General features: G+C 43.4%; 1 protein-coding gene across 5 annotated transcripts in view; it reads left to right on the top strand.

Moving 5' to 3' along the window:
• Positions 1–173: 173 nt before the first annotated feature.
• The window catches only part of SLC37A1 (solute carrier family 37 member 1), a 35,715-nt gene continuing 22,465 nt past the window's right edge, over positions 174–13,423 (top strand). The window contains exons 1-8 of one of the 5 annotated variants that reach the window (XM_064406715.1): positions 174–312; positions 1,048–1,142; positions 4,464–4,740; positions 6,415–6,496; positions 7,296–7,416; positions 9,284–9,362; positions 10,165–10,300; positions 11,833–11,909. In XM_064406715.1, coding sequence (XP_064262785.1) covers positions 4,685–4,740; positions 6,415–6,496; positions 7,296–7,416; positions 9,284–9,362; positions 10,165–10,300; positions 11,833–11,909 — 551 coding nt within the window. In that variant the 5' untranslated portion in view covers positions 174–312; positions 1,048–1,142; positions 4,464–4,684. Of the gene's footprint in view, positions 313–680; positions 815–893; positions 1,143–4,463; positions 4,741–6,414; positions 6,497–7,295; positions 7,417–9,283; positions 9,363–10,164; positions 10,301–11,832; positions 11,910–13,423 lie in introns of those variants that run through there. The other 4 variants (XM_064406726.1, XM_064406720.1, XM_064406711.1 and 1 more) reach the window with 4 other exon arrangements.

The raw sequence follows: 13,423 nt of genomic DNA on the forward strand, positions 1-13,423 counted from the left end.
CTCCCCATCTCTCTTGTCCTGAGGAGCCCAGAGCTGGACACAGCACCCCGGAGGTGCCTCACTGGCTCCGAGCAGAGCAGCCGGATCACCTCCCCGACCTGCGGGCACGGCTCTTCCCACAGCCGAGGGCTCGCTCCGCAGGCTCCTCCTCCGCGGCGGGAGGGGCCGAGGCCGCCGGGTCCCGCCGCGCAGCTCCGGCGGCGGGCGGCGATCCGCGGCCGCGCCCGGCCCGCTCGGCTCGGCAGGCTGGCAGCGAGACGAGAAGGGAGAAGGAGGCAGCGGCGGCGGCGGGAGCAGCAGCAGCAGCCCGGGGTAGGCTGTGCGGGCGGCCGCGCACCTGCCGAGCCCGCGGCGGGGGCGGAGCGGGGGCGGCTCCTGGGCCGCGGGGCCGCTCGGGAGCGGCGGCCGGGCCGGGCCGCGGGTTCGGGCGTTCTGTCACCCTGCTGAGCACCGGCGCTCCGCCGCCTTTTGTCTCCTTTTCTGCCGTGTATTTTTCCCCGGAGCCCCCATCCTGCTGGACGGGGAGGCGCTGCTCGGTCTCGGGGGTGGCACCGCAGGTTGGGGCTGCGGGGGGACCCGAGACTGAGCCCGGCCCTGCCCTGCCCGTGGTCCCGGGGGAAGGCGGTGCCTGTCCTTCCCCGGCTCGGCTCGGCTGCCCTTGACCTTTGGGGTGGCCGGAGCCGCCCTGGTCCGTGCTCCGCTGTGGCCGAGCACGGTGAACCCTTTCCCTCTGTGTTACATAGAAGGAACGCGGCTATTTAAGGCGCCGGAGCGATGGATTTGGCAGGTTCTGCCTCAGGTGCAGAGCTGCCGGGTATTAAGCACAATTTGCATTTGACGCGCGCGTGTGCGAAGGCGGTGTGAGCCCTTAAGGACACCCCGGGGAGGGTTTGGTGTCTGCAGACACGGAATTCATCCCAGCCCCGGGGAGGGTTTGGTGTCTGCAGACACGGAGTTCATCCCAGCCCCGGGGAGGGTTTGGTGTCTGCAGACACGGAATTCATCCCAGCTCTGCCTCTGCTGATCCCGGGTGTGCCGTGTTTGCAGGGGGAAAAAGCCGCTCCCCGGTGCCTGCTTTCCTGGAACAGGGAGGAAGGTATGCTTCGGCCACTGCAGCGAAGGGGCAGCACCAGGTTTCAAAGGTAAATACGGTTTTAAAGTAAATACGGGGATGTGGTTTTGCGCGTTGTTGTACGGCAGGGAGGAAGTGGAGGGTTGGTTTCGCTGCCGGCAGAAATAGCTGCTGAAAATGAAAGAACACAGAACAAATTAGAGTGATTGAATGGGACATTGTCCTTGGGCTTCATCAGTGAAACTGAAATATAAAAAATTGTATTGATGAACTACTGGTTATCTGTTGTAGCCTGTTATTGTGATTTCTGAAGTATAGCCTGTTTTTTTAAATCTGTTTTAATCGCCAGTAAAAGGGGAAATTTACAACCTGCTATCACAAATTTTATTGCCAGAAATTTCTTTGTTTATGTGTGATGCCTTGAGAGGCTACCTAGAAGAGAGGCTAGACAGTGTTAAAGGAATAAAGCAGGGATTTATTAAAAAGGCCTTCACAGGATACACCTTGGGCAGTACAAGAGCCTGGCCAGGGCTACACCCAAGATGGACCCTGGGTCATGAGTTTTGAGACTTTTATAAGTTTTGTTCCATTTTGTTCCATTTCCATATTGGGGTTAATTGTCCAATTACAGCTTCAGGTTATGAAGTCCCATCCTTCCAGATTGCTCTCCTCAGTTTGCTATTGTTTACACTTTTTGGATCTGAAGCTGCAATGATTCTTGGGCTGGAAAAGAATTTTTTTTTGTCTCAAAACACTTGCTAACACTTTATATGAAGTTCAGAGTTCTATGCTAATGCAGTACAGAATCTGGAAAATATGAAAATTTAAAGGCATCATCTGGAGGATATTTATGTTTATTGAAATGCACATGAATGTCAGAGGAACTTAGAAATATGTGGAGACTGAAAAAAGTTATTGAGCTGTAAATGAGAATTGAGGTGTTGCTGCTTGCAGTACATAAAATGAAATCAACGCCTGGCAAACAGAGTTAGGCTGCAGTTCTCTCTGTGCTGCTGATAGTCCAGTCACCTTTGCTGGGAATGACTGGGATCCTTGGGATGGGATTTATCCTGAGGATACCCTGCTGGGAGGGGGTGTGAGAACAATCTGTGCAGCAGGTGCACAGATGTGCGACCTGGCGTGACCACTGAGCCCTGAAACCTTCTGTAAGACGTGTGAAGTCTCTTCCTGCTTGCACTAGAGCTGGTAAACAGTAACCTGCTAAACAATTGCTTTGCTGTAATGATGATTGCCCTGTCCTATTATATTTAATAGAACTGTTTAAGGAAGTGTTTGACCTCAGGTGTTTGTTCTTTGCTGGCTTCTCAGGTTTTTTCCCCACTAGGTATTTCTCACTTGGTGTGGTTGGTGAAATAACTTTGGTGTTTGGAGAGGACTGTGAGAGAGGAGAAATTGGGTTTGGTATCACCCTGAAATGAATCTGTTACTGCTGGAGGAAAAATTCACTCCTGCTGTGATCTGCTTGTGCCAACCCCTTTTTCTCCTTACCTTTTTTCTCCCACTTGGAGCTATCTGCATCTCATTTCAGCCAAACACAGACTACTGATGAGAAATAGTTGTTTTGAAATTGGAATTTTGAAATCTGACCTACCTAGCCAGCTGTGGCTGTAAGGGGCAATCCCAGTTTTTAGTCCTTGTCTTTGTGTCCCTGCTGCTTTGCATTTATTCTCTGTGGCAGTTTTATGGCCACGGAATGAGTTAATATTCCCTATGGCATCAGCTGTATTTCAGGGCAGGATTCCTGATGGATCAGGCACCTGAACCATGGCTGTAGGATGGCAAGGTCTGACACAAGGGAGGCAGGGATCTTTATCTGGAGTTGGGAGAGGGGAGGAGGGGGTAGGGTTGCACTTTCTCTAACCTCAGCAACCTCAGAGAGGAGATTGGAAACCTGTGTTGGGCGGGAATGATTATGGGCTTTGATTAATTGCACAGTCTGATTCAGGGCCAGGGAGGGGGTGGAACGTGCCAAACGAGATTAGCAAGTCAATTCACTTCTAGGGTAGGAAGGTGGCAGCCTGAACCAGGGCACTGTAGAAAAAGTAGAGGTATGACAAAAATGTGTCAGCATCAAGGAGCAGAGCCTTGATCTTTGGGTGGGATACTCAGTTTTGTGAAGAGGGGGTAGTGTTCCTCTCTTCCTGGGGAGACAGCCTGGGTAGGTGGTGAAGCTTTCAAGTTGCCAGCTTGGACCTGGCAGATCCTGTTTGTTGTCACTTACCTGGCCGAGGAGGAGCAGCTTTGATTTCTGTAGTAAGATGGGACAGTGAAGATCAGAGGAGAGAGTCTCACACCTTCACCTGCCCTGTGGCAGCCCCTAAAATTCCCAGGTCAACACCAGCCGTGGGTTTGGCAGTTGTGCTGTCATGCTTTCACTCACGTCCCGTTGTTTACCATGAGAGCCCATCCTGAATCCTGCCAGCTTCCCATCAGGAGCATGGCAGTGGCTGGTGCTGGCATTAAAGAGGGCTGCCAGGAGGGTGGTGGGGTCGTTGCAGACCCTGGAGTGTCCCTGGCATCCTGCTGGGTTTGCATTTGTGAGTTGCAGTCACGCCTTTTGCCTACAGCTCCTTTGGCCACCTGGCTCAGCAGCTGCCAGGTAACAGTGCAGCCAGTTCCTGCTGCAGCACCTGGAATAAAATCTGGGGGTTTTTATTGTCAAGGAGCTTCAGCCCACATTGGAACAAGAGGAAGAACTTTGTGAGAGTTTAAACCAAACCGCCACAGTCTCGCTTTCCTCTGTATTCCGAGGACACACGTGCTCCTGCCTTCTGCCTTTTGCTGGTGTAGGGGACTCAAAGTGGTGAAAAAACTTGTTTTTTTCCTTTTTCAAGGCTTTCTGATGATGTGGAGCTTTGTGCTGGTACTGAGTCAGGGAAATGGAAGGGGAGTGCTGGTCAAGCCTTGCTGGCAGCACTGTTTAGCAGCACCCACTCTCAAGCTGGAGGAGTCTGTCATTCCAGGCTGGAAACACTGCAGCCGTTTTTGAGCAAATTGCAAGCTCATAAATGTTCCTGGTGCGCTCAAACAGATCTTTGTGAGCTGGGGAGTTGCCTGTTCGTAGTCATTCTGAGACAAAAGCTGAGTGTTCTGATATAAGCTGGCTTTGGATCAAGTTCTGAGTGCATCTTTCCTTTGTGTCTCTGCTGCTTTGCACCATGCTGAGCTCTCAAAATAAATTATAAAAATCAGAGAAGGTTGCAATTCATATAGGCTTAAAATTCTCCACTGCATTTTTTATGTGAAGTTTAGTGATGTTAATTACTTGCCTCTGAAATGGATAATTGCTGTTTCAAATGTTATGATTAGAAAATATCCCAATAACTCGACCAGACTGTTTACTTACCAGCTTCTCTTATTTGAACATCAGCAGTAAACAAAGGCAGAGTGAGGAATTTGCCACGTTGTGACTGAAGGTAGAAGGAAAAAAAAAACCCAAAAACTGGAAGGAGATCATCCCAGCAGCAGATACTCCACATTTGTGGAACCCACAGGCTTTGGGGGATCTTTGTTACACTTCCAGAAGAAAAAATAACCCTGCCACACGTCCGGAATTGTGTCACCTGAAGTCTGGTGGCAGCTGTAGTGTAGATGGCTCAGCTTCCTCCTGGGATCCGTTTCATCACTTCATTCTCACGAGATCAGTGGTAAGTCTGGACGTGGTGTGGTGATCCTTGCTGAGGACACTGTGAGTTTGTATCTGTTGCCTTGCTCAGAAATTTTTGCTTTTTCATTGTTTAATACATCCAGGAAGAACATACAGTCAGTTGTATGATAAATAAATATTGCTGACCTATAAAAAGTGAAATTCTTTGCTGGGAAACCCAGACAAACCCTTACTAGTCAAGCATGCTAGAGAATAAAGCTTTTTAGCCTTTTCTGTGCAAGGTATGTATTTGAAAGAATAAATTGCATTTTCAAGATCCTAGGTGGGAGGAGTGCTCAAGAATTAGTTTTCTTTTCTTAGCCAGAAATGTCTTTTCTCCCCAATAATTTGATGTGCAATACAGACTTGTTCAATTCTGGTTTTAGTTTTTGCTACTGCAATATTAAAAAAAATAAAACAAAAACTACCAAGGCCCCCCAGCAAAACCAAGCAAATATCAAATCCTCCTTGCATTAGGAAAACTAATCCTGGAGGTTTTATGGCATCAGTTCATGTGGTTCCTGAGATAGAATACTGAGTCAATTGTGTGTGAATAACAAAAAAATAACAAATGAAAGAAAAAGCACTTTCCATCTGAGTCATTTCATGACATTTTCACTAGTTGAGCAGCAGGAACAAAGTAATTGCAGTTTTATCCCTTGTGAGGATGTTTTCAGTCATGAGGGTGAATAACTCTGCTTGTGGGATGACTCTTTTTCTGTGAATATGCCAGAATTATAAAACAAGACCCTGGTTATGTAGAAGTTCATAAGGCAAAAAATTATTGGAAAGGGTTAATTAAAAATTTGGAACTGTGGTAGGCTGTGTGATAGTCAGATATTTGTATGCACAGATATGCTTATATTTACAGATGTTAATTTTAAGATCAAGGCTAGAAGGAGCCAGGAGACACTTTGGGTACTTCTAAAAGCACAAATCCACAAAATGCTCTCCTTAAACAACTGAAACCACAGACAGAGAATAGAATAGATCAAATTATTATTTTTGTTTAATGCTTGCAGTGACAGTGAAATTAAGATGCCATTTTAATTCACCTGAACTGTAGAGAAAGACCCAGGATCCCAGAGAGGCACAAAGGAGAATTCCTTCCCAATCCCAAAGCTGCTCAATTCTGTTTGTGTGCTCCAGTGTCAGTCCCATTGTCCATCTCTGGAAATGACTGATTTCTCTTCTTAGAGGAAGGCAAAAACAAATCCTAAAAGCAGTAAGAAAAGGAGGAATTTTCCAAACTGACAATTTAGAGAGCCATCACTTATGTCCTAGCAATACCACCAGAGCCAACGAGACGGGGAGGTGTGGAATCTGACTCTGTGTGTTGAGCTGATGTTTAATAATTTTGAGCTCAAGTTTTATAATGTTGAGCTGATATTTACCAGCCCCCAAAGGAGGGTTGCAGCCCAGGCAGGTCAGCTCTGTGGGCTCAGGGCACTGCCACATTGTCCTGCCTGTCCCCATGTGCCACCAGCCTCCCTCCCAAGGCCACATCAGAGCAGCATAACTGGCAGGGTGGTTCTTCAGGCTGCTGGAGAACTCAAAAAATTTGTCTTCCTCTATTCCAATATTATCAATGACTTGTGTAATGGTTTTGTGTGACTTGGTGCTAAAAGAAAATCTAAATATAATAATTTTCAATTTTTTTTCTTTTCTATCGTAGGTATAGAGCTTTCATTTTCTCTCTCACCTTCCTGCTGTATGCCAGCTTCCATCTCTCAAGGAAACCCATCAGTATAGTGAAGGTAAGAGGTGTCCTTGTTCAAACATCCTCCTGCTCCTGCCAGACAAGGATGTTGTTGTCTTTTTCAGTGTTTCCTCTTGTGAAAGGCAGGGTTAACCTTTAACCTGAAATGCCTTCAAGATGAAAGACTGATACAGCTGGCACACAGTGATATTTGCTTGATAAACTTTAGTGAAACCACACCTAGAATATTGCATGTAAGTCTGGGTTTTGGGCTGGAAGCAGCTGTGCCTGCACTTAACTCATGTGAATGAATCTAATTAGAGATATTTGAGAGGTTTGCATTCTTATGGTTGAGAGAAGTTGCTCAAACTGATGAGCTGAACATTCCACTGGCATTTACAAGAGTGTTCCCAGTACTGTTGAGCATCATGGTCATCATTTTCTGTACCCTTGTGGCTGTTCCCAGTCAAGCTGATGACACAAATTCTCTAATTCTGGGTTTGTTACTTTAATCTTCAGTGTTCATAACTTGCTAAACACAAACCAAATCCCCCAGTACTGCATTGCATAAAACTGAGGAGTAGCAGTGGGCAAAGTACTTGATGTTACTGCAGAATTTCAAGGATTTTCACTGTCAGAAACACCAGTTTACTGTAGATTTTTTTTTCTAACCATGTAATGGTGGCTTCCCCCTGCAAAATACCAAGCAATTAATAAGGGCCAACAATTTTTCTGATTTTGGTAGGTTTGACACAGGTACATACAAATCTAGAATTGTTAAAATTCTTGCTGTAGGAGAGTTATCAATTCCAGTTTAGAAGTGAATTTTCTATTTTCAAATGTCCTTTCTGTTTCAGGGAGAGCTGCATAAACATTGTGCAAGTCAAGTTGAAATTGACTCCTACAAGGAATATGCTGCCCAGATCCAGCCTGTCAAAAAGCCATTTAATGCCTCTCAGTGTGGATGGGAGCCATTTGGTAAGGCTTGGCTTTTTTGGTTCTGTATCTTTGCTAATAATGAGCTGACATTCATAATTAGATTATTAATTATTATATATTTTAGCTATTTCTTCACATGTGAGTGATGTGCATGGAAAGAGTGTTTTGTTTTCCATGTCCTCACTGATTTTTCCACAGAAAGTGAAGTTGTGATTTACCTCAGGATTTTTTGCTAAAGTCACTTAAATAAGGGATATTATTTTACTTCTTATATCTAAGAGATGGTTTCAGTAGATCAGTTTTCAGTCAGAAAATGGGTTTTGTCTTTAGCATGTCTGCTTAGGAAAAAAGGGTGAAGAATAAAATCAATCATTATTATTTCCTGCTTGTTTAATTCAAGCAATCTTTTAAATGAAATTACTTGGTGCTTATCTAAATTGGAACTTTGCAGAGTCCTTATCTGCCTGAAGGAATATATTTCTCTCCATTTTAATGAAGAAAAAGGGGAGACTTTATTTCAAGAGAGACTTGACAACTCACTGGATAGTTTATGAACCTGGCTTTTGACTTGAATAGAAAAAAAAATATTTGCCTATTGGACAATTAAATTTTAATTTAATCGTATTTGACTTTAAATGAGACTTTGAATCATTCCTTGACACTTTTATTGGCACCAGAAACATCAGTGAAACAGATTAGTCCATTCTGTCAATGTGCCAGTCCACCCCAGTCTGTGTAGCCATACATTCTAATTAGTCTTTAATTAGTAATTTTAAAAAAAAGTCCTGCTCTCTTCAAAGATAATTAAAGATTGGAGCTCTGGGGTTTCTGTGGACAAAATCCAGTGTATTAACTCCTGCTGCAGGGTCTACTGGAAAAATTCAATCCCCCAGGTGGGATGCACTTAAACCTGGGGAGTGTTTCTTGTCCCCTGACCAAGGGGGAATTGAGTTTGTTTGTCTGAAATATTGACTGACTTTTTAAAATGGAGGCTTCTCAGCCCAAATGTCCTTTTTCCATGGACATTATTGCCAAGCTGTCCCTTTGGAATGGCATTCCAGGCTTGTTCCTTCAGGTATTTTTCTGGCAAAGCTGGGAGTTTTACCAGAAAAACACTGGAGGAAGGAATTTGCTTTAATATCTGTGACTTTGTGCTCAAAGCCAATAGCAATTGTGGCAATTTATTGCAAATAAATGCACAAACTGTCTGGGTGTGAGCTGGGGTCCCTTGAGAGCTGACTTGGTGTTTCCAGCAGGGTGGAGCCCCTTTGCTGCCTCTGCCCTGTCTGCAGTTCCCATTTAGGTGTGATTATGGTTGTTTGCTCTGCAGGGCAGAGCTGTGAGGTTTTTTTGAGCAAAACTTCTCTGTTCTTTGTGAATGGCTGGAAAATGAAATACAAAAAGCTTTACCCATATTTAAAAAATAACTTAATATTTTAAATAACTTACTATTTTAAAAAATATTGAACTGATTGTTTAAAAACCTCTATGATTGTGGTTTGGGTTTTTTATAGACATTTTTACTGTGAGGAGCTCGTGTTTTTGAAACTCATCTTACCACTTTTAATCAAGTCTGTTCAATTGGATTTTGGATTTTCTTTTGCCTAAGGCCTTTTAAGAAAAGGGCACCTTGCTAATAACTGATATTTCTTCTCTTCCAAAATGCTGTTTTAAATGAGGTAGAGTTTAGCATGAGCCTGCCAATATTTTCCTGGTATTTTGGAGGCAGAAGCATATTTTTTTTGTTAAATAAAACATTGGCAAAATGTTTGCTGAAGTCTAAATGTGCCTATTGGAAATTGAATGTCAGTGCACATTCACTGACATTTTTCTGCTTATATGTAAAAATGGTTGGGAAGTAATTAGTACATTTAAAGTGACAATTTGTTTTGCAAATTATTTTTAGATAAGAGCAACTACAAGCAGCTACTGGGAGCGCTGGATTACTCATTTTTGTGTGCATATGCAGTTGGGATGTATTTAAGGTAAAGCCCCACTCTCTTTGCTGTTTATTTATGAGGTTGTGTGACTTCTGTGATACTGTGCTTTCCTGCTGCAGAGGTTCTGATGGAGGGTGAGAAATTGATTGCTGGGGGTTTTAGCCAGCATGATTCTGAGCCCCAGTGGTATCAGTCTCTGATACACTGAAAGCTTTTTAGCTGCACCAATCTTGACTGCCTTGTGCAGGAATATTTTCCAGGTTGAAGTCTAGCCTGTCTTTTTTTCATCTAGAATGTAAATCAATCAGTCAATCAGTCTCCAGTCAGTGTCAAAATTGCACTGATTGGGTTAAAATGATTGTCCTGGCTTTCTTTGGTCAAAGAAAGGGAGCAGACACCTCCTAAAAATAATACCAAACCCATCCTAAAGTGTGCAGTCTTAGCTGCTGTTTGGAGATGCTTCTTTTAATTGACTAAAGCCAGAACCTTCATGACTTGAATTGTTAGCAAGGGATACAAGTCTCACTTTCAGTGGCTGGAGACACATAATTTGGAAATGACTCTGTAAGTAAATGACTTTGAATATGCTCCAGATGAGTATCTCCTTGAAAGATGCTTGTGTAGTTGTCACAGCTTAGCAATTAATGATCTTTTGTTGGGGATTTTTTCCCCTGTCAAGTGCTAAAAATTGCTCTTCTGCTGCTATGAAGGCAAGCAGCAGTTACCTATAGAATTTGTCCTCAACCAGAGCTAAACAGCACAACATTTTCTTCATTTGTGAAGGCTTTTGGGGTGTGATCTCATTTTTAATGATGGCTTTTCTCTCTGTTTCCTCCCCAATTCCAAGCGGACTCATCGGAGAGCGGCTGCCCATCCGCTACTACCTCACAGGGGGGATGCTGGCCAGTGGCCTCTTCACTGCAATGTTTGGATTGGGTTATTTCTATAATGTGCATAATCTGTGGTTTTACATCATGGCCCAGGTAGGCACAGTGTGAGTTTAGACAGAGTTCCTCCCATGGTGCTGTTTAGGGTAATGCTGGGGGTTTTTTCACTTGCACACAGTGATGGTTGGGTGGGAGGATGTGAATGCTGGAATATCTTGTTGATGACAGGCAGAAGTGATAGAGTGGGTACCCCCAGGCTTTATTTTTGAAAAATGGTGGGGTGTTTTTTAGTGGAAGAAATCTTGGAAAGCAAATTAATGTGTTTCACTCTGTGTCAAATCAGCAGTCAAATCTTTGCAAGCTTAAATAGGGGTGAGTTTTGAAACAAGCGTGTTTGCTTCTGTCAGTCTGCCAAGACCTGAGTGACACCTCCTGGCTTTCTCTGCAGGAAAATTCCATTTACACTGCTAATGATGAGCAGTCTCCCACACTGGTGTGCCTGGGAGCAGGCAGTTTATGTAACCAGGTTCACTGTGGGAGATTTTTCAGAGCTCTGATCAGGTGTCACAAGAATTTTTACCATTGGCAAAAATGGAATTTAGGTCAGAACCAGAGTAGGATTGGCACTGGGGCCATTTTGAGCAGGTCTGCACCTTGCACTGCTGCTTTCTGTGTTGTTGCAGTAGCACCCTCACCTCTGGCACATCTGCATGGCAGTGAGCAAGGTGCCAGGGAGAGATTCTAACCTGGCACAGCACTTCTGTCACCTTGTCACCAACTAATCTGTCACTGCCCCAGCCCTCAGGCATCAGGGGTTTTCCAGGATAGGAAATGCCACCTTTAGGGTTGAGCTGACTGTCTCTGCCCTGTGGGATGTGGTCAGTGAGCCCTGTAACTCCAGGGGGGTCTCACACCACCAGCCCTATTGCTTTTTGTTGGGTGGATTGGGGTTGGTTTTTGTTGGGTGGATTGGGGTTGGTTTTTGTTGGGTGGATTGGGGCTGGGTTTTGTTGCATGTTCAAATGCTCGTTGTGCACGTGAGGTTTTGTATTGTGATGTTTGTGTCATGGTGCAGTTGTAGACAGGGAGCTTTTTAGGAGTTGAGATGAGTTAATGTTCTGTGTAATGTGGAGACTGAAATAGTTCTTACTTCACCCTGAATATATTAAATTAAATTCCTCCTCTCAGTTTATTTACAGATGTCTGTGAAGCATTTTAAAGTTATCCAGTCTCCCCTAAAGTTGTTTTTTTTCTGCTTTATTTGATTGCAAACATGCTTTGCCATATGCTCAAGTTGAGATAAGTGTTATGCTGCTGCTTGACTGTGGGGAATTCACTTCTCTTTTCAGCTCAGATCAGTGTGATTTTTGGTAAATATGTGACTGAATTACAGTATTGTGTGATTTAAATCATAAACTAATTATAGAGATGGAAGAGTCTTTGCAAAACTTTGTAACTTCTTTATTCTTGGGGGGGAAGAGAAATGCTTTCAAAACACCCCACTAAATTTCTAAATTCAATGCATTTGTGTAGACTTCCTTTTCCCAGTGCAGCACTCAGAAGGAATTGTGTAGGAACCTGGTTTATGACAGGAAATGTTTATTTATTATTTTTTTACACACTTTCAGATTGCCAATGGGTTGGTGCAAACCACTGGCTGGCCAAGTGTCGTGACATGCATTGGCAACTGGTTTGGAAAAGGAAGGTAAATGATACAAAAATCCACAGCTTTGGAAGTACAGATCATTACATTCTGCCTGTGATATTACAGTATCTATTTAAATATCTTTCTTAGGCTTCTGTGGTTTTTTTTTTTGGTTAGAATTTTGAGAGGAGCTTCCTTTGTTATGCTGCTTAAATTATATATGGGTTTGGAACTGTCTTCCTCGTGTCAAAACAGTGTTCTGAGGTAGCTCTTTTTCAGATGAATTCTTTCAGAATTGTGTTAGAATAGTTCTTGTAAATATAAGCAGTCTAAAACTACTCTTAGTAAAGGCTGTTATTATGCCATTTTAGTGTGAAATTTACTGTGTTTTCATTTGTGTTGCAAAACAGTTGTCAGGGCATAACTGTAAAAAATACCCTTGTATAATGTCCTTTTTTCTAACGCATTTACATAAACTTGAAAATTTAATTTACAAGTCAAAATACATAGGGCAACTGATTTAACTTGATCACAGTCTTTATATCATCAGCATAGTTTGGTTTTTGTTTTGTTTTTTTATCTTAATTCTGCACAGTGATCACTCATGAGGTTTATTTTGTCACACCATGCAGACATTTTCCATAAATTTTGCAAGAGCTGCTTGCCAAACCCACTGGCTCTGATAATTGTTGATGCATGTAGCATATAATAATGCTGCTGAGGTACCATCCTTTGTATATATGGAGCATTGTTGTTAATCAGCTCCAGAGAAGGATGTACTGAAATTCAGTATTTGATTTTTATATAAACCACAGGATAGTTAAAAAGATGTAGCCTCAAACTAATTTTCCATTAGGAAATGCAGAGAATGGTGACTATCATATAATACTGAACAGGACTGGGGAGTCTGTGCAAAATAAATACATTTATTCAGGCTTTGCTTTGTGCAAAAGCAGCATCCTTTACTTTTAGGATGCCACACAGTGGGCTGGTGAGTAGGGCTCTGGTTGAAATGTCAGTGACCTGGTCCTTGTTTTCACTCTGCTCTAATTCCATGAAGCATGAGCAGAACTCTTCGATTTTGTCTTCAGGTCATGGAAAAGATTCTGTTTGTTCAAGTTAGGCTGCTCCAGGTAAAATCCTGCTGAGGGCAAGGCAGTTTTCCCATGACTTAAAAGGGGAAAAAATCCTTTTTGTCATGACTTGAGTGGGATTTTTGTGCTTTACCTTAGCTCAGATGGAGCTGGTGGGCAGCAGCTCTAATCTGGGATTTCCAGGCAGACAGGAACCTGATGTTGCTTATCTAAGCTGGTGCAGGTGTCATCTTCTACCAGAGCCCAGCAAGTCCAGAATGGGATCAGAAAATACTGAATTTGCTCCACATATCCTCTACAGTTTGCTTTCTTCTTCATGGCAAGTCTGACATGTCCTGCCAGCATCAGATTATCAGTGTAATGTGTTTGCAGGAGGATTTTTATCCCCAAAAGCATCAGACTTGGTGTCCACATGCTACGCAACATCAGTTTTAATCAAAGAAACTATCCAGAAATATGCAAGCCCTAGTGGTGTTTTTA

This window comes from Passer domesticus, chromosome 2 (genome assembly GCF_036417665.1).
Source record: "Passer domesticus isolate bPasDom1 chromosome 2, bPasDom1.hap1, whole genome shotgun sequence".
Lineage (NCBI taxonomy): Eukaryota > Metazoa > Chordata > Aves > Passeriformes > Passeridae > Passer > Passer domesticus.